This window comes from Dromaius novaehollandiae, chromosome 7, assembly GCF_036370855.1.
Source record: "Dromaius novaehollandiae isolate bDroNov1 chromosome 7, bDroNov1.hap1, whole genome shotgun sequence".
Classification (NCBI taxonomy): domain Eukaryota; kingdom Metazoa; phylum Chordata; class Aves; order Casuariiformes; family Dromaiidae; genus Dromaius; species Dromaius novaehollandiae.
In genome coordinates, this window is record NC_088104.1 from 35,238,046 (window position 1) to 35,257,874 (window position 19,829).

Here is a 19,829-nt window from a genome sequence, read left to right on the forward strand (position 1 = left end):
TAAATTTAACAGTGAGGGAGTCCTTATCTGCTATTTAATTTCGATTGAATGTACAAACATTTAACTTTTTTTTTGTTTTGTTTTTAATAAACCATAATATGGTCCACTCATTCAATAGCTTTCACTTATAGGACGAATAAGAAAATTGTAAAGCCATAGGTTAGCATGTAGGATTCTGGCAACTTTATCTACTAAGCTTCCTGGAAATGACCTGTACTGGCTGAATTCATGTAGGATTCTGGCAACTTTATCTACTAAGCTTCCTGGAAATGACCTGTACTGGCTGAATTCTTGTCCAAGCTTGACTTTTCCTTGGACAGAGACAGGTAAGTTCTGACAGACTACAAGTCAGCAGGCAAAGATATATTTTATTCTCAGATGTCTGCAGTGAACATTGAAGGACTCTGAGGAGTAAGTACTTCATAACCTTTCCTGTAAAATATTTTCAAGTTTTTTCCACAGAGTAAAGGTATAAGATTTGTTTAAAAGCTTGTCATTAACATCCTTATTCTGATTAATTAGTCCTGCTGAAATCACAGGGACTACTTGGGTGAGGAAAGAAATACTCAGAAAGAAGGAGGACTTCTGGAGTAGAGCACTCTGCTAAATACACATTAGAAAAAGTGCTGTTTCATGAATACACAGGTATTGCATGCACAAGCCACATCTGCCAGATCATTCTGACACATAATTAGGACTGGCAATAATTATAACAGAGCTGTGAGTCATCCACAGTCATTTTTATGAATTTATCAAAGTAGAGCCTGCTTCTGTAATGACAGTCTTCCAAAACCCGCCACATCCTTGAATGCTTACAACCATGAAATGGCTAACACATTTAATAAAATGCATCATGTTTTTATATCCTTTTCATTTCAAAGGATACCAAAGCATTTTAAGGCTTAACAAATGGGGCAGTTTTATCCACTCAGCAGGAGGAAACATAGATCTACTGAGATCAAAACCCCTCTGCAGTAGCAAATGGACCCTGGCAACTTATCCAATTCAGGGTGCAAAAAAACCCTCTACACGGTATTGACAACAATACTGATAATTCAACACTTGTAAGTAGCACCACTGGTGTGCATGGCATTTTACTTAATAACTACTCAAAGAGTTAGTCTCCAAAAACCTTTATGACTGGAAATTAGCATTTTACAGAAAATTAATAATAGGAGACTGTGAAAGAAAAGCACAATAAGTAACTACATCTGACTTGTAAGGCTGTTGAGGTGACAAGTCAGTTCTTCATACTTTGTTTTGTTTTGTGTTTTTTTTTTTTTTTGACAGAGTAAGGAGTTAACTAAAGGACTGAAAAAGCGGAAAGGAAGACTTCGTGACAATCTGGGCAGCTCTAGGGCACGACACCATGGAGGAATCCCCAAAGAGAGGGGTGTGAGCCTACTGCAGGCACAGAAGTACCTGCCCACACAGCACGATGATGCTATGCCCTGAACACTGCTGTATGCCTCAACTTTTAGTGTAACAAATCAGTCTTTAATAGACCTACACCAAGGATAATAAGCTTCTCCAAAATCAAGGCAGAATACCAACTAGTATTAACAGTGCATAAGGTGTCACAGATGTCTTATTAAACAAGGACACTAATGTAAATCATATGGAAAAACTAGGAGATTAAGCAGTAATTTTGTATATTTTGGGAACAGTAAAACATTAAGACTGGGAAAGAAAGGTGTGCTAATGCAAATACCACTCATAAACAAGTGGCTGTGCATATATTAACAGATAATACAAATGTTAAATCATCTCCGCAGCTAAGGAAAAAAAAATCAAGTCCCACAGCAGGTGCTCAGTATGTTAGGGGCAGGTTTAGGAAACACATTTGGTCTTACCATGTGAGGCCATCACTAATTTAAAATATTGTTGTTCTCTTCAAAGTATTATTCAGTATGGTTAAAATATCCTTATTTAATGCAAATGAAACAACCAGTGTTTGATGGCACGTAGGACTATTGTTAAACCATCTGTTGGATGAATCCATCATCTTCAGAGGCATGTCCCAAAGAAAAAGCAACATATAACATAGATGCAAACAGGGTGATGCAGCAGCAGACTCTGAATATATGTGCATGAATTCTAAGGTACCCAAAGCATATCTTGAGTAAATGATTATTTTAATTCTGATTTTCTCTAGCAAATAAACAAACTAAAAACACCTTGCCAAACACATCCAAGCACTAAGCCTGTTCCCCTGGCTGCCTAACAGTGGCCTGTCCTCTGAATCTATAAAGCCAGCACAGAAGCTGAGTTACATCGCTTTTAATTACATCATTTACTGAAATTTCAGGATCAAAATTTAACATAGAAATAGTTCTCTTAACCTGTCAGAAGGCTCCAAAAGTCTCTTGGAAAAAGGCAGATAATTGCCTTTCGAGTAGATAAAAAAAATACATTGAAAATTGACAGAATTAAGGCTCTAAAGGAACAAATTGTGGGATTGGAGAGCCCCCCCTACCAAAGTATCTCAATGACTTAAAGCTGCTTAGACTGACGCAGACTAAGCTTAATGAGCTTATTACTCACAATGCTGAATGGCTCCGTCAAAGTCAAACATAAACATGAATTTGACGGTAAACCTGGTAGCTCCCAGATACACAGCCAGGCAGTGCAGGAGGAGGAATTATAAAGCAGAACAAGCTCAGGAAGGTTAAAGATACAGCATAAAAAATTTTCTAGTATGTCTTGTCAAGCACAGCTCTTTGCAACAATGAAAACTATGTTATGAGATAAACATCACACTCAAAGACACAAAGACAACACATAAAAGAGTGTGTCCTTGGGGCTCTAACTCCGTAAAGCTTCCATCTCAGAGTACGCGGGTAAGAAGCTGCCTGTAGTTATACCTGTTGCTAGAAAAGGGCGAATTTATTGCTCAAAACCATTTGTCCTGACAGCCATGGGAGCTTAAAGCCATGGACCCTGGTGAACAACCGACGTCTCTCTTTTGCGGTGCCATACCTGCCTACTAGAAGTTGGCCAATGCGTTTCACTCAAGACAGACAGACAACCATGAGTTACCAAGAGCTTATGGTTAAGGCTGGCTGACTGCAGAAAGTCCCAGTATATCTCATTTCTAATTTCTTGTGCTACTGAGATTGCATCTTTTAGCTGATTACATTTCTCGACGTAGATGGTCCGCGGATTTTAGGCGGATGTCAGCAGCGTCAGGCTCGCGCAGGGACAGCGTGAGTGAAAGCGGTGGGCACCGGACTCTCTAGCTAAGCTATAACCTGCAAAAAGGCGACGATACCTGACTCTGCACGTCTCTTGGAAACTCCCAGGACTACCCCTTCACTTCCCATAACAGCGCTATTTCATACAGCACGTAACTATTTTTACAGGTTTCTTCAGGCTCAGAAATAAGAATTTAAATGCTTTGGGAGTGAGAGGCAGACAAAGATAAAACATGTCAATTATTCAGTTCTGCCGTTATGAGCTAATAGCACTACAAGGCTGCTATTACAAACTGTCTTCTCTTCCCTAGCTCTGTGCAAAAATTAACAACACTTACAGTTCTCATGATTTTATTTTTGCCATAAGGGTATTTACTACCACCAAGAGAATTTACTTCTTGATTTTATTCTATAATTATAATAAACAACTACATGGGGAAATATGGGATTGTGCTTTTTCTGAACTCTCCATTTTTCTGATTCAGATGTGCCCCTTAATGACTCAGGATATTTTATATGATTGCCCTTATAGACTATAATATGCTCATAAATTCAGCTCTGGTTAAAAAGAAATAGCTTTACAGAGCATCTCTGTAATTTAAAATTATGATGTCAGATGTTAGAAGCAGCTTTGAACTATAGATCCTGTAATAATGAGGGCAATAATCTCAAAACCTAAAATAGAACAAAATACATGATTCTGTAGCAGACATCATACCAACCTCTACAACTTTAGGAACACCAATTTATGTGTCGTACTGTTAGTTATGTCAAAGGTTCGCTCTAACTACCATTAAACTTAATGTGATTTTTCATTGACGGTTTTACTATTTTAGTGAGTGAAGCAACTTCTATGCTCCAACCTATATACTTCCAGTATTGTTAATTACTTTAATTAATTAAAGTAATTGTTAATTACTAGTACTGTTAAACTTAAGTTTGCTGCAATTAATACTAAACCATAAAATGGCAAAACATTAAATTAAATGGGTATAATCAGTGGCCTTTACAAATAGCCTAAGGAAATTTTTATACACATGAAGAGCGAATCAAAAGGCTATTAAAAAAAAATAGTTGAACATTGTTCTTTCACAATAATTACATAATGATATAGCTTGTAAGTCATCAGGTCATTCAGAAGTGGCAATTAGTAACAATTTCCAGTGCCACTTTCAGCACTGAACAGAACTCTATTAACTAAGATGTCACCTTGAGTCTCATCTTTCCCGACCAATTGCAACAGATAATTGTCACTACTCAAGGAAAACATACCAGCAGCGGCCCCAGTTAAATAAAGGTTTTTACAGCAAGGAGCAAGCACAAGATTGTGAAGATGTATGAAGACACTCATCAGCTGTTTCAGATGAGATAGAACAGAGAAATAAAATTAACCTCTGTACTGTGTTATATAAAGGAAGGACATTTATAATCTCAGAATTATTGACTGAATAACTCAGAGGTGAAGAGATACAAATTACATAAGGGATAAGCAATCCTATAAGCTCAGTCCATATCTGCAAATACAAATAGTTAAACTAGTTTAACCTGATTAAATTGGAACTGATGCATCTCCTAAAACCAGTCTGATATGTTTTCTTGAAATAAGGCTTTTAAATCAGATTAAGCGGTGTTTACAGCAACTTAGCTCATGTCAGTAAATCATGGGTGAAGCTAAAATAACATAAGGAACTAAAATGAAGTTTTGCAAAAGCTTTAAGCAGACCAGTTCTGAAGAAAAGCTGAGCGCGTTTGAACATAACGTCACACTTCGTCTGCTGCTAAACACAAACCTCTCCGCAGGCTTCGAAACATTGATCCACACACGTGCTGCAGGAGCCTTTACCTAACAAATAAAATTCGATTGCCTTTTAAGCCTACAAATACCAATAAGCTAGTGAAGGTTTCTTTTTGAAAGCCTGCCCATGTAGGCAAATGTCTTCCCTCGTATAAATACCACTGATGAGATGCGCAGAAACCCAGCCCTGCAGCTGCTCCCCGAGCTATGTGACCTCAGGCAATGCCACATGCCCTGATCTAATGCTCTTTTCATTGGATTCAGCAGATTAAAAAGGGTCAGATATTCTCTCCACACTAGTATTTAAACCCCCCCCCCCACACACACACACACACACACGCACAGGTATTTAAGGCAGTAGCAGAAGTCCTTATCTCCTTTCCAAACGAAAGGAAACCTTTCCCCAGAACTCCTCGAACAGCCTCGACGTTGTCTGTCAGAAAGCAGCAGATGTTAGTGCCTTGCTCCTCCATCTGAGAAAAATACAACTAAAAAACTAAGGAAAGACAAAATCTGTCAGACACACAAAAAACCACCCTCAGAGGCCACAGGCAACACCGTTTCCCAGAGTCAGGGTGTCAGCTGGGTGCCGCGGCAAACAGCAAGCCCAGGAGCCGGCACTTGCACCTCCTCCACAAGTTGTTCTGGCCTTCCAGGCAATGGTTTTACAACCAAAATCATCTAGCTCCCAAAATGTAAAATCAAAGCCAAGATGTACTGCTGTAAACTAACAGCATATATGGGCACATAGCTCCTACTGGTAATTTAACCAGTGGATACGTATTGGATATTACTGCTGACATCAAAACTTAAGTAAAATCGGTCTACTGCTCTTTGGGGGATTCTAGGACTGACAGGGAAATTAAGATTAACCCTAACACATCTTCCAACAATTAAGTTCCAAAATTCTTTTCTTGTTGTGTTTTCTCCTTCGGTACCACTAAAGTAAATGACTTCAAGCTTCCTCGGGGGGGGGGGGGGGGGAAGACAGACAGAAAGGGGATATACAGCGGTTGGCTTTGGTCGAAAGGGTTTCTCAGTGCGATTCACGGACAGCTGCACGCTCACAAACACTGTGCCACATGTGGCTCGAGTCAGTCCCCACAAGCATTGATAAAGGCCCTTTTCTTACAAAGCATTTAAATATATGCTTAAATTTTTCAGCATTACCTGAATTTTTACTTCACATCACATTCCTTGCATTCTGTGTCCGGGCAGTATTTATTTGAAAGCTCCTTTTATATATTATTGGCACTTTCCATGCGAAAATAAGCATCTGAATTCCTAACTGCACCAACTCATTCGGGAGACAGGCTAAAAAAAAGGCTGCCCTGCACACGAAATAAGAGCTCAGACATCAGGAGCTGGCACGTGGGCAAAGCTCTCACAGGTTAAGGAACTCAGTGCCTGAAAGGCTGGCTTACTTTTCTCCAGCTGTTACAGCTGGTCTAATAAAAGGTATTTTCTTTCCCTTCAGACCCAGCCTGTAGCTTTGCTGCCCTGTCAAGGTGTCCCGCTGGCGGCAGACGTCCCTCTTGGCGGCTGCCCGCAGCCCTGCGGACTACCTCGGCCGGCGCAGCGGGACAGGCCCAGATGTGCCTTCGCTGCTGGATGTGATTTTCAGCGCCACCACATCCTCCTCCCTTCCGCAGATGAATTAACCCCTGCGCCAATTCAGTTCCCGTTAGCCAAAAGGCGAATTTAATTGCCTGATAGAATAAAGAGAAGAGCAGATTAAAAGAAAGACGGAACATCAATTCTGACAGTCAGGCAAGAGGTTTCGCTCCAGACAGACATTTAATTCACTTGCCCTGACACTGCACAGAAAAGTCTTTTTTTTTTTTTTTTTAAACTAGCCTAAAGCACTTAACTGGCCTTCCAGATAGCGTTTTAATGTGAAATTACATTTTCACTCTTTCCAGATCAATTAAGATTTTGCAATAAGAGATCATTTGAATGAAACACACAGATTTTTTTCAAACTGCTATAGTTCAGTAACGCTACCAGCTCTAAAAACATCAGCTAATGATCTTGACTGATAACCTTGACTACCGACCACTAAAGAAGTCAGCCCCAGTCTAAACAAACACGAGGTTATTTTTAGAAGTACAAAAGCAGACGGAAGAGACTGAGTTTCACTTGCTTGTAAGCACACGTGCTACCATTCAGCCTTCACGAATGACTCATTACAGATGGAGAAAGAATTCGAGAATCTGCTTTCACTCTCCTCTTTTTAGCAACATCACGTCATTCTTTGCAGGACAACTATCCCACTAATATTGCAGACAACCTAAGGGTCCTCAAGGAAAAAGCTGTGGTTGAACACACAAACAAAAACTCCATCTATTTGGGTCAGAAGATATGACCTTTTCATTCTCAATCTTTATTTCTCCTAATGCTGTTCTTCTTTCCACACAGAAATCTAACTAATTTCCTCCAGAGGTATTGGACTCGCATTGAAGATAAAAGCCAAAAAGTCCATTTTTTTTTTCATAGATCAACCAGTCTTTCCCAAACTGTACTCAAATACATAAATACTTTGTAATGCTGAGAAGCTATCACTCTTAAAGCACAGACCAGATCCCTCAGCTAAGGGAACACCATTTGATACTACATCATCTTCTTTATGTCTTTTTTAAAGTAACCATTTATTTAAAGTAGGATATCTTAAACATGAGTCAAAGGCCATGAAAATAACTAATCTTACAAGATCCTTGATAAGTTTCCATGCATTCTGGAACACTGGAAAGAGTTTCATTTCTTGATTAAGGCCTCTGCCCTACAAGCATCTACTACTAATATTGTTCCCTGCTTACCTTTACACACAAAAGCAGTCCCACTGGCATTTTTCATATGTGAAAAGTTCACTTGGTGGACCCTGAAGCAAGGGAAGGAATCAAATCCCACAGGGTACCTTCTTCCTGACTCTTCCTCATTGTTTGGCAATGTGCATGAGGGAAATATTAATTACCTGATTTGTAAAATCTGCCTCAGTTTTGCACCCACCTTGTCTTAGTTTTGACCAGAATTAGAGCTTCATATTTTATATGAACTTTTTCCTCTGACATTTTTATGCCTGTAAAGAACTGTCTTGTTCTAGGGAGAATAATTCCTACATATTTCTATCTATGACCAGTCAGTAATAAAATGTAAACATTTACTAAACATTTACTAAAAAGATAAAACAGTAAAGTAACAATTAACTTGGCACTCAAAATTAATGTTTTTATTTCAATAATCCTGCCTGAAAATCTCTTCTTCAGGATAGGAGAGATAGGAAATATTTTAGAAAAAGTGTTCTGTATGTCAGAGTTCCTGGGATATATCTTATTACTGGTTCACAGTTAGTATTTTTATGTAAGACTCCCAAATTCATTTGTCTTTTTATAATTCATTTCATCAGACTGATTTAAGCGCTAGGAAAAAAAAAGTGTTCTTGTGAAGTCCAAACAAAAAGTTTCCTTTCCTATCTACACACATATTTATATTGGAATTAAGGCTGCTGGGCTCCTGCTGTTCCTTTAAAACGGGTGCCAGAGATAAATACTTCAGTAAGAGCAGCTAGAAATACTGTGAATCTTATTCTCCTTTTAATTAGCACTGAAGAGAAGAAAAACAAAACCGAAAAGTATTCCTAAGATGCAGCAATAAACCCAGCCACGTCCGCCCTGGACATCGGCAGCTGCTCTGGAGCACCTGCTCCGCGCACTGACACCCAAAGCCAGCCCAGACTTTTAACTGGGCACAGGCACTGCCAAGTCCAGGTCATTAATGAGGAGAGCCCAGCGTTACTCCGGAGGGAGAAAAGACACAAGGGGTACTGTCAATTTGCTGGATCTCCATTAGTTTAGCTGCCAAAACGGATAAACAGAAGGCTTGAGGAATAAGATGGCATTTGATGACTTGCTGTTCTCTCTGCCTACGTGGAAAAGAAGGGGCTTGTAGATAAAAGTCATGCCTAGAAGCGAGTAAAACTTAGCGGCTGCTTCATTTAACTCTGAATAACTAGGGCAGTCAATGTACTGTGGCCAATGGCTACCAGAAATAAAGATGATGGTTCATGACAAGAAAGCCCTGCCAGAGGGCTGCCACGGAGAGCGCAGGAAACTGCAGCCGAACCACCAGGTGCCTCTGGCAGCGCAGCGAGGTCCTCTCCAGCCGGGCCGCGGGAATTCTCACTGCCGCTTTTAGACACAGTCTTCAAATAGCCATGAATAGCCATAACTCCCTCAAAAAAAATTTGATTATGCTGAGAGATAGTGATGTCTACAGAAGACACTGCTTTATCAGATGAGGCATCAGAATCTACAACTGATGTGAAATACTCTCAGTGCCAGTGTCTCACCTTGGAGTAATCGAATAAATGCAGGCACGAAGATTATTTCCATTTCATACCCACTGCACAATTACCTTTTAGCTACTCAAGACTTTGGTCTCTGCATTTCAGCCTTCTAAATTAAAGAAAAACTCAGCACCTCTGACACACGCTGCATTCCCAGTTCTTCCTTTTGCCTAGCGTGCCTAAGTAACACTAAGCCTCAACAACAGGTTACTGTCTGTAATTGATGTACTGCCAGAAAAATGTGCCCAGCAACAAGGAAAAGAAAAGAGAGGGGACCTTGCTCTGCACCCTTTCTGTACCCAGTGGCACATAGGGACCATGACACGAAGGCTGGAAGAAAATCCCCCAGACAAGACACTCGTATGGAGAGCTCTGTGTGTGCAGGTCCTGCAAGAACCTGGTGATAAGACACGGGTATGACGGCGATACATACTGCTGAGGCCACACGAGCGCAGCCTAGTACGCAGCGCAAAGGAGGCTGCTCTATACACACACACCCTTCAAATACTGAGAACGTTTCCTTTTGCTCCAAGCCCACGCCAGGCTCAGCAGCAGGCTCCTCCATCCCTGCGGGCAGGATTGTGTGAGAACAACTCCAGGAGAAGGCTCTGAACACAGAAAGGCCAAGCAGCTGCCACAAGCAACAAAGGAGCAGTGACATTTTAAGCGTCCCAAATACATGTGCTTGCAGGTGGGAGCTGAAAAGGCTTAACGCCTCACCTGAAATTCTGAGCCAGGGCTGCCCTGCTCTGACTACAGGTCAGCCTCTCCCAGCTCTTGTGACACTGATGTAGGCCAACAGCAGTATTTATCCTGTGGTGGCAGTAACTGCCATCGCTGGTAAGTGTGGTATGAGAGCAGCCTGTGTTGTGCAGAAGTCCTTTTTAATACTGAAGTACTCTGGCCCGTTAAACAAAGAAGGAACCAAACATAAAACACTAAAACATGACACAGGTCTGCTCTTACTAAAATCTGAGTATCTGTATAATTTTCTAATTATACCTTTTTTAAACCAATTAAAGACTACTAATATGTGACACAATAACGTGGTGTCACCCTCTAAATGTGCATCAAGCAGTTCAGTTGACCCCCATCTTCATGACACTTGCTTTACAGCTCACAAACTTCTTTGAACCCATTCTACACATCCTGCAAATCTAATTTTTGGCAAAAAATGTTTGGCTTTCTGCCAGATGCAATTTCTAATCACTCAGATGCAGGATTAAGAAAAAGTGAAAATTATGTTGCATACAAGGTTAACATTGACTGTGGTAAAATTATCAATGCTGCTACTGCTGCATCAGAGGCAAAAAGGCATGCAGGTATGCAGCTGACAATACACATCACTCAAAAGCTATTTACTCTCTTACCATGCAAGTTAGTTAACATGCCATCTACAAAAGGCACATACAGTGTCATGCACTGGGAACTATCCTCTCTGACTGGCATATTCACAGGGAATATTTTGATCACAGTTAAAAATAATTTGAGCCATTTTAAGCACACACGAGCTCCACTCAAACCCAACATGTAAGCACAAGCTTGTTAAACAAAGACCGGATTATCACGATTATCATGTAGTTAAGCTACACCTGGTTGCATGTATTTGACTTTAGTACAGCATACTGCAGGTATCCACAGTTTTGTGACTATCCAAAATACTCAGAATGACCATTCAAGGGAGTTCAGCACACCAGCGCGTACATCCTGAGCGCACTCACCAGCTCCAAGCACTGCCGGTGCCCGTATGCGGCGGCGTAGTGCACCGTGTTGTACCCCTCTTTGTCTTGGATGGATGGATTGGCATCATTCTGAAGCAGGAACTCTAGACACCTGGGAACAATTTATTAGTTTAATGGACAGCTCACAATATTTAACAGACTCCTTCCCCGCCGATACTAGGAGTGGCACTGGAGACTGACAGTTAATTCTGTATTTCTAACAGCACCTTAAACCACTTATGGGTTTCCCTGCTTTTCACCAGTTGTTCCTATACATTTGCCAAATTTTTTATACAGGAAATCCCTGATCGTCTTTGAAGATCTTCTTTATAAAAACAGTCTTCAGCTCAGCCTTTGCTGTCACTCTAGATTGTAAAATGACTTTTTACTACAAAATAGGAAAGAAAACTACATTCCTCTGTACCATGACGTACCCTATTCAGGAGAGCTAGAATTGTTACTATAACACCTAAAAACTCACTGATCAAACCACTGGTCTCCAAACATGTACTGGTGGGAAGCTGAAAGATAAGGACTTCTCCTAGTTAATTTCTTGGCACATATGTATATAAATATATTTATTTCTTTGTTGGAAATGTCTTTAAAGCTACATATTTTTCGAAGGATCCCTTCTGCTCTTAATAGCTCCTGTGGCTTTTTTTTTTTTTCTCTTCTCCTCTCACCTTGAAGAAATCATAATTTTCTTATTATTACTACTTTTTTTTCCATAGCTAGAAATTCATAGTGAATGTAAGGCAGTCATATTAAAAGAAAAAAAAAAAAGGAAATTTTAAAACAAGGAAACAATAAGCAACTAGATGAAAACGTCAATCTGAGCAAAGACATTGTGGAAGCCATTGGTCAACTTCTCTTTGCAACAAACCAACCCAGTGCAAAACAAAACATTAAAATAAGTGCATGATACTAAAGATTTATTGAATTAGTAGAGCAGCACATTTTCAGTTAGGAAAGAGCAAAAAGCAGAGAAACAGAAATATTAAGAAATATGGTCACAGAGAAGAGCAGAAAGCTTTTTTCTTTAGGTCAGCCCTCATTAATGCTAAGCGTTGTCTTCAGCAGAGCAATGAATAAGCAAAACAGGGAGCATAAACTGCAGCCCAAAGCAGTGGTGTTCTCCAGAAATGGAGTCTAACTGCTGTATTGATGCCAAACTTACAATGCAGCTTCTTTTTCCTTCATCTCACTGGCTCTTTCAAGTTCTTCAGCATTTTCATGGGAGTTACCTAAAATATTCTTTCTTCTTAACACAGGGGACAGAAAAATGCAACTTATTTTCAAAATATCACATCAGTGATTTTGATGCAGTCTTCCACCCATCCCCAATCTTGCCTTCAGTTGACCTCCTCCAGGCAACAGTAAAAATCACAAAGGTAAATGTATGCGCTACATGGGCCTGCAGCTAACATGTTTTCCAAACAAGGGAGACACCTACAACACAGCAGTTTATCATCTGGCAAGTCAACGTCTCCAAAAAAAGAAAAAACAAACAAACAAACTTGTAAAATTCTAATTTCTACCCAAACAAGTTTGATCATGACTTTCTATAATCTCGCTGTTTCTCGTGTCCTATCTTTTGTTTCCTTTGCAAAGAACAACCCAGGGTTACCACAGCTTGCTTCTTCCTACAGTAACCTGCTGTGCTTCTTTAACATTTGAGATCTGGAGCTCTGGGAAACTGTAGCCACTGATACTAACCTAGTCTATCTTGACTCTGCGTTAGCTATGTTGCTGACTCTTCTCACTTTCTGTGAAATACTTGGCAACTCTGCAAGGATATCCCAGTCAGATTCCTTACATTCTTCAAAGAGCTGAGTATATCTCAGTATTCCTGCACGCCTGGCCCATTTTTGGCAGCCATACATCCCAGCTAGATAGACAGCTGACAGAGGATTACAATCTTTACACAGACATTACCTGGCCACCAAGGCTACCACAGAATACATGCTTCCAAACTACTGTGAATCATCACACATTTGTGGCTTAAAAGGTTTGTAGTAGTACAGTTTGCTAATTTGAATCCCTATATAACATACATATTCCAGACTGGATTGTGCCTAATGCAGAACACAACGTACGTACCTTCTCTAATGTTCAGTTTCCCATTTCTCATATCAAGATTTGACATTCTTCACATGGGTAAATAGCAATATGGTTTGTTCTACAAACCCAGGGTCTGTCTAATGTCCACTGCCTCAAAGAAAATTTATTTATCAATACCAAACCCCCCTGAATATTAATTTGGTAAGCTCACAGAAGGTGCCATTGTGCTATGCTGAATCAACACAGCTGTTCAAAGTTCTAACAATACTAGGAGATACCTGTGCCTTGACCAGGATTTTAAACATCTCTCATAAGAGGTGAAAGTCCTACCTATAACTGCTTTCAATGAACTACAAGTCAGTGAAATCCCAAAATAAGAGTGTCTGAACAGAATAAGTGGTGATCTGTAGAAACAATAGATACTCAGAAACTCCAGTTACCCATTTAGTGAAGTTGCCTCTCTGCCTTCCACTGCAGAGAGGGGTATGTTCATTTTGAAGACCATAAGCGACAGCAGCTACCAACACAGCTGAAATAGTAGGTTGGCCTCTCAATTCTTGTTACACCAAGAATTCTCTCTGCACTTAAATTGCCTGCATCCAAAGTTAGAAATTTTGACTACACTTTGGACTGAAATTGCCTGACCTTGGGAGTTTGTCCCCATTCAGCAGAAAAATCTATGCCGACCAACAAAATCGGGCTTGTTTAAATGCAGGAACCCTATTTACGGAGAGCCAAAGGCTGAAAAACAACACGCTGAATCACAGTTCTCAACACCAAGAGTAACAACTCTCTGTGGCAGGACAGAATTAGAAACATCCAGTGGCAACAGCCTTCATACCACCCTACTCTGTGCTGTCCATGAAAGTCCCTCTCCAGTAGTGGCAAGCACAATCCTTTGAAGATCCTGCTGCTTTCTACTCAGCACTCTTCACATTTGAGGGTGACAGAGAAGAAGCTTCTGATACTGGTATTATTGCAGCAAATGATTAAGAAGCTAACGATGTTCTGCCATGATATCCAAACTTCTATCACGAGGTTATGCAGAAGACTTCCTGGATGGGCTGAGGTAGTATTATGCTGGGAATGAACCATAAGCCAAACATATTTTACCAGACCTCACTATACAAGAAATCAAAGAAAATAGTCCCTTGGAGTCTGAAGGAAAGGGGCTGGGAAGTAAGAGAAGCTTGGGAAGATCTAAAATAAATACAGGCGGCTAATAGTTTCAAGAGAGAACTAACAAGATAACAGAGTCTGGTTTATACAGTAGAAGGAAGTGATTGCCAAAATATGCAACAAAACGGGAATCAGAAATTACAGCGCCCAACCACAGGACTTGTAAGCTCTGCAGCTCACCCCTTTCCAGCCCTTTCTCACAAGACCAGCACTGCATTCTGTCCTCTCTGTCTTTAAAATCTCTGAAAAGCAACCTAGTTAGGAGATGGTCAATGTTTTACAAGCTCTGATAGTGGAGAGGTCGATGGATAGATCTATCCCATTTCTGTCAGCACATCTGTCAGAACAGCCAGATGTCTTGTCTGTTGCTACAGTCCACCTGGAAAAACTTCTCCTTCTATTGCCTCTTGCTCCCTCCCTTCCAAAGGGATGGCGCAGCACAGGCAGAAATTTCTCCGATCTTTCTCTTGTGAGGAAAGCACACAGAGGAAAACAGAAGACAAACTGTTGTAAAAACTGTTCAGTAGGACAAGGTGGCAACACTGCAAAACTGTGTGTCACCTCAGAGGTAAACTATATAGCTGAAATACCACCTCATCTGGGGAACTGGTTTACAGTTGGAGCAATTCAGTACAGAGCTAGGCATACATCTGAGGGGAATCCCCTTGCTAGTGAGGTTATTTTTTGGTTCAAATGACATTGCAGCATGAAGATAGTAGCATGACGCTGATCTAGCAAAACACTTTAAACGAGAAATACAAATAGGCTTTCTTACTTTCGGTCCATGTCAGAAGCAGCAGCATAGTGCAAAGCGGTGCGTCCCCAGTCATCTGTTTCATTAATGTTGGCTCCCGTTGTCACCAGTGTCTCAATACAGTGGAAATGACAATTTGCAGCTGCATAGTGCAGAGGTGTCCTGGAATGCAAGTGCAATTTGTTATCTCAGATTCTCATACACAGCATGGGTGATAAAAGTAAATCTTAACTATAGCACTTGCACAGACTTCCAAGTGACAATACCAGGTCTTTATGTTCTTACACTGAAATGTAAAGTTATGCAAATTTAACAAAATACCGTATTAATATGAGGTTTTGATACTCCTACAAGAGGAATACTGCTCCTACCAAGCCTAGTAGCATAGGGATCCTCAGTCCATGGCTTGCAAACAGCTTACTCCCACTGAAAGCCTCTGCTGTTGCTTTGTATACATGGGATTTGCAGTGGGGAGGCAGAGCAAAGCACAGTGTCCCTCACAGCACATCATTCAGCTGGAAAGGCTGTCCACGAGGAGCATAGCAAAGCTATATTTCTAACAACTTCACTTTGCAGACATTTCACACACCTAACACAACCATTGCGCTGGCTACACCTATTCCTGAGCCTGCTTAAGTTTCAGGGCTGAACAAACCTTAAAGAAATTCAAAGATAACTATAGAGTAAATCCGTCTCCTACCACCACCAAAAAAGAAAACAACAAAACCTATGTTCTGGAGACACACAAAGCCTCTCTCTTGCCTCAAAAATATTCCCAAATGGGAGCAGATTAAGCTCTTTCTAACCCAAGGTTGTTCAAATGTACATTTTATGCACAAGAACTGGAGCTGACTGCCACACATTTTTCCACAGGCAGCTGAGCTGAACAGAGTAGCTGAGCTATGCTTTATTTTGCCCTCCCTTACAGTTGAGTTTATATGTGCAAGTCTGTAAAAAGGCATCTGTTTATGCAGAATTTTCATAGTACTATTGAGCTTTTATTATGCACACATAATCGAGGCTTTAAAAGCTTCTTTGTCCATAGAACAGAATTAAACTTGAGTTAGCTTCAGTCTGATAATCCACCTGCTATGCAGTGCTATTCAGCATAACAGGGGAAGTGTGTCTGAGTCGTTAAACCTGCCTCTGCCTAAGGCTCAGCGCCAGTTGCTTGGTTTGAAGAGCTTCAGCTGCCCACCGTTAGCCCACGGAGGCAGCCCCCTTCAGACAATGAAACCAGAGTTAGGATTTAACTCCAAAATCATCACAGTGTGGTTCAGCAACATAAGAGGCAGACCGTGACAGAGACGTGGGGCGATCCTGCCCCTCTGATGAATTCCAAAATCCAAGAAAAGGTCCGCTGTGCAGGGAAGTTCAGCACGCCGCACACCTGGCACTCCACGCTCAAAGCCTGAACATCATTCAGGGAGCACTCATGCTGTCACAGCAGGACTTCCACAGCGCTGAAATCTGCAAAGGCTCCCTCTGCTACAGAAAATCCTCAACCAATTCAAATTCATTTGTCCCCTCAAATAATCTACCTTTAATTTGGGGGAAGCTGTAAGATAAAAATATGCCAAAGGATAGTTCACTTTTGAACCTGCTTCATTTAAATTGGACAGAAGAATCCCTTCATTTTTATCGAAATATCTGACACCCTTCCACTGTGCATATTTGGAGGATATGAGTAACAATCACTACTGCCCCTCCACCAAGGAATGCCACACAAAATGCCTGAGCCAGGCCAGAACCTTCCAGCTATAATTCATTTACATTAGGAGAATGACAAAAGCAAAAATTATCTGACAAAGAATTAACCAACACATTTAACCTCTCAGGACATTTACTCCATTCTCTCCAAAATGAGTAACGCCAAGAGTACTTAAGGAGGACCTCTGCAGTGTCTTCAGTTCCAACACAGCTACTGTTATCAACAGTTTAACTGGGATTCACCTTCCTCACCGACCTAAAGCAACCTGCAGAAGTGCACACACCCATCGAGGTGTGCAGCGGCTTAGAGGGAGAAACCCAAACTCCTTGCAGCGCGCTGGTAGCTCACTGGTACAACTGAGGATGGAAGACAAAGAGCAATCCTTGACAAAATGGAAAAGGCCTGATCACTAGACAGGGCGATCCCACAGCTTTAAAAAAACACCGCTTGCTACTCAGTTTTGAGCAAGCTCACTGTAATGCTCATTTTTTCATTCTCACGCATAACGTGGGCAAGGGGCACTGTTTGCTGGTATGAGAGTTTTATGCTGGGTTCTCTCAAACAGCTGCAATTTGGAAATATCTTCAGATAGACCCTAGACACCTAATGCTTAAAGATGGGTATCCATTTTTAGTATTTGGGAGGGTAGGCAGAGGAGTGACTTATTTACCTAAATTTCAAGATGGCAAGACAAGCCAGCATCTCTTACCACCCTGCCTGAGTCCTGGCAAAACTTGTGCACCTCCTGAGCTTGCTGTGCCATGAGTGGCCTTTGAAGCCGCAGGACGGCTAGCAGTATGGGCAGTTAAGCGCACTGTGCCTGTACCTGTTCTGGGGTGGTACAGCCATAACGGTGATGGATAACTGTGTGATGGCACGATCTGCTATCACATGAGATGCAATGTGCTAAATCAAGTGATGCTATTCAGTGTGCTACAGCTTTTCCCATATTGTAAGTTCACTCCGAGGCTTAGGGGAATGACTAGGCTCCTGCTTCAGAAAACTTTGGCTTTGTTTAAAAACATACGGCAAAATGCTGGACAAATATTCTGGAGCAATCAGGGAGTGAAATCTCTGCATCCATTCCTGGCATAGCAACACTCATGGCAACACTTCATACAGGGGGAAAAAAAAAAAAAACCCTAGGAAGTATACCAAATACCAGCAGTCCTTTCCATCACTAGTGCTGTCTTAGGCACAAAAGCACAAGAATCTAGGCAGTAAGAAAAGCAACAGGGGAAAAAATAAGCCTGTGTTATTTTTAAAACAGAAAACTCAAGAGGGTGAGCTTGGTTTTCATGTATTTAATGAAGTCTGCACCTGTCTGTTTGGCACATAACTGCCACATCAGAGTTCTGCAGGGAAGGTCACTCTATTTTACTGTTCAGCGTTTTTCACAGAACATATGCTTTCCAGACTGAGGTTGTCCTTCTTGCTTGCCTGCTATCTTTTTTTTTTTTTTTTTTTAAATGAGCTTCACAATTTACATACCTCCCACATTTGTCCTTCTTATTAAAGTCTGCTCCACTGCTTTGCAAGAGTTTTATACATTCAACGTTACTGAAAAGAGAAGTAAAGAAAAAGCATGAACAAAACAGAAGCTTACACCTTGGCTGTCCCTCCCCGCTTCAAAAGAAAAAAATTGCTCCAGTATTTGCCATGCAGAAATAGGGTGCTGCACTCTAATGCTTCCCACACTGAACTGGTATTTTATAAGAGAACTTTAAAAGAAAATTGTTGCTTGCTTATAAAATGCCAGTCTAATAGTGAAGAGGTGACATTTAACGAAGTCCACCCCCATTCAGCAAAGCATCTAACAGTAAGCACTTGGCTCAAATTCTGTTTATTTCAGTAAGATTTAATCGCAACAGTTAGTTTTACATTTATGCTCACATAATTTGTTGAATACTGATAGATTTAAGCATGTGTTTAAGTGCTTTGCTGAATAAGGGGCATAGATATTTAAAATTGTTGTTATATCAATATTGCATTTATATCAGTGGGTGCGTTGGGCTCCGTTGCTTTGTATCTGTTGAAAGAATTCACCAAATTATAACAACTTCTTCATCTTGTTTAAACTCAGGTGATTCTTAACAGAAAATAAAACAGCTGAATTCTCACACCTTTTGTAATTCAAGCAAATAAATGTATGAGAGTAAAGCAGAAAATGATGTAAAGAAGCTTAGCACTTTCCAAGTCTCTTTTGTCATTCGCAAGGGCAATGAGTCACTTCTGTTCAGAACCAGAAGAGCAGGCCTTTGAGGTACCTTCTCTTCCTAGTACCTATACAACTCCGATCAATGTAACAGGAGTTACAGGCATGTGTCGGGAAGGGGAGAGGAAGAAGGGAAGGGGAGAAGAAAGCATGCTATTCTATAGCTCCAGCTCCAGGAAAAAGAAGACTGGATGCAATATGCTGGTGTATGTTCATCCTTGCTCTAAATTGCTGTTGCATAAAATATCCACAAAACACTCACCACAGTGTACTAAAAATAAAAACACTTGTTAGTGATGACAACTGCAGTAAACCACTGAAAGAATATGGCTTGTTTTCATGAGCCACTTTTGCTTTTTATGAAGCCTCTTCTCCTCTTTTGGACTTCCATTTTTTTTAATTAATCTTTTGGGATCTGGCCATATGGAAGAGGGAGTATTTGGAGGGTACGCTATAATAATGTCAGTTCCAGCAATAATACCTTCTCTATTAATAATAGGACACAACTATCAATAAGAAGAGTACCACAAGAACAATAAAAACAGCACTTGGAACAATTTCATTAGATGCTTGTAACAGTGAAAATTTTGTGATCTCCGTTTCGGTCCCCCAAGGAGTGAAAACAACATCTAGAAAGACTGCCAAGTAGTCGCTGCGGATGACCATTTCTGCTTGCTGTAACCAGGGAGAATCCAAGCTGGGTTCCAGCCAAGGCTCCATTTTTATCTGTCTGCTGAGCACCGAGTCCTCAACAGAAGAGTCGAAACTCAGCCCTGGCCAGAGGTGTTCTGCTCCTGCCGGGCGACCTTCGCAGAACTCCCCCGACGAGCACTTGCAGCTATCTAAACTGCCTGGAT

The 19,829-nt window shown here is 40.9% G+C and overlaps 1 protein-coding gene across 6 annotated transcripts in view; it reads right to left on the reverse strand.

Annotated features, from left to right (window-relative positions):
- Window positions 1–19,829, reverse strand: part of ANKRD44 (ankyrin repeat domain 44) — a 142,539-nt gene that overhangs the window by 23,352 nt on the left and 99,358 nt on the right. For 4 of the 6 annotated variants that reach the window (XM_064515144.1, XM_064515149.1, XM_064515145.1 and 1 more), the window contains exons 13-16: window positions 18,249–18,317; window positions 15,068–15,208; window positions 12,230–12,313; window positions 11,053–11,164 (exon numbers count right to left, since the gene is read on the reverse strand). In XM_064515144.1, the coding sequence (XP_064371214.1) occupies window positions 11,053–11,164; window positions 12,230–12,313; window positions 15,068–15,208; window positions 18,249–18,317 (406 nt within the window). The remainder of the gene's footprint in view (window positions 1–11,052; window positions 11,165–12,229; window positions 12,314–15,067; window positions 15,209–18,248; window positions 18,318–19,829) is intronic. The other 2 variants (XM_064515147.1, XM_064515146.1) reach the window with 1 other exon arrangement.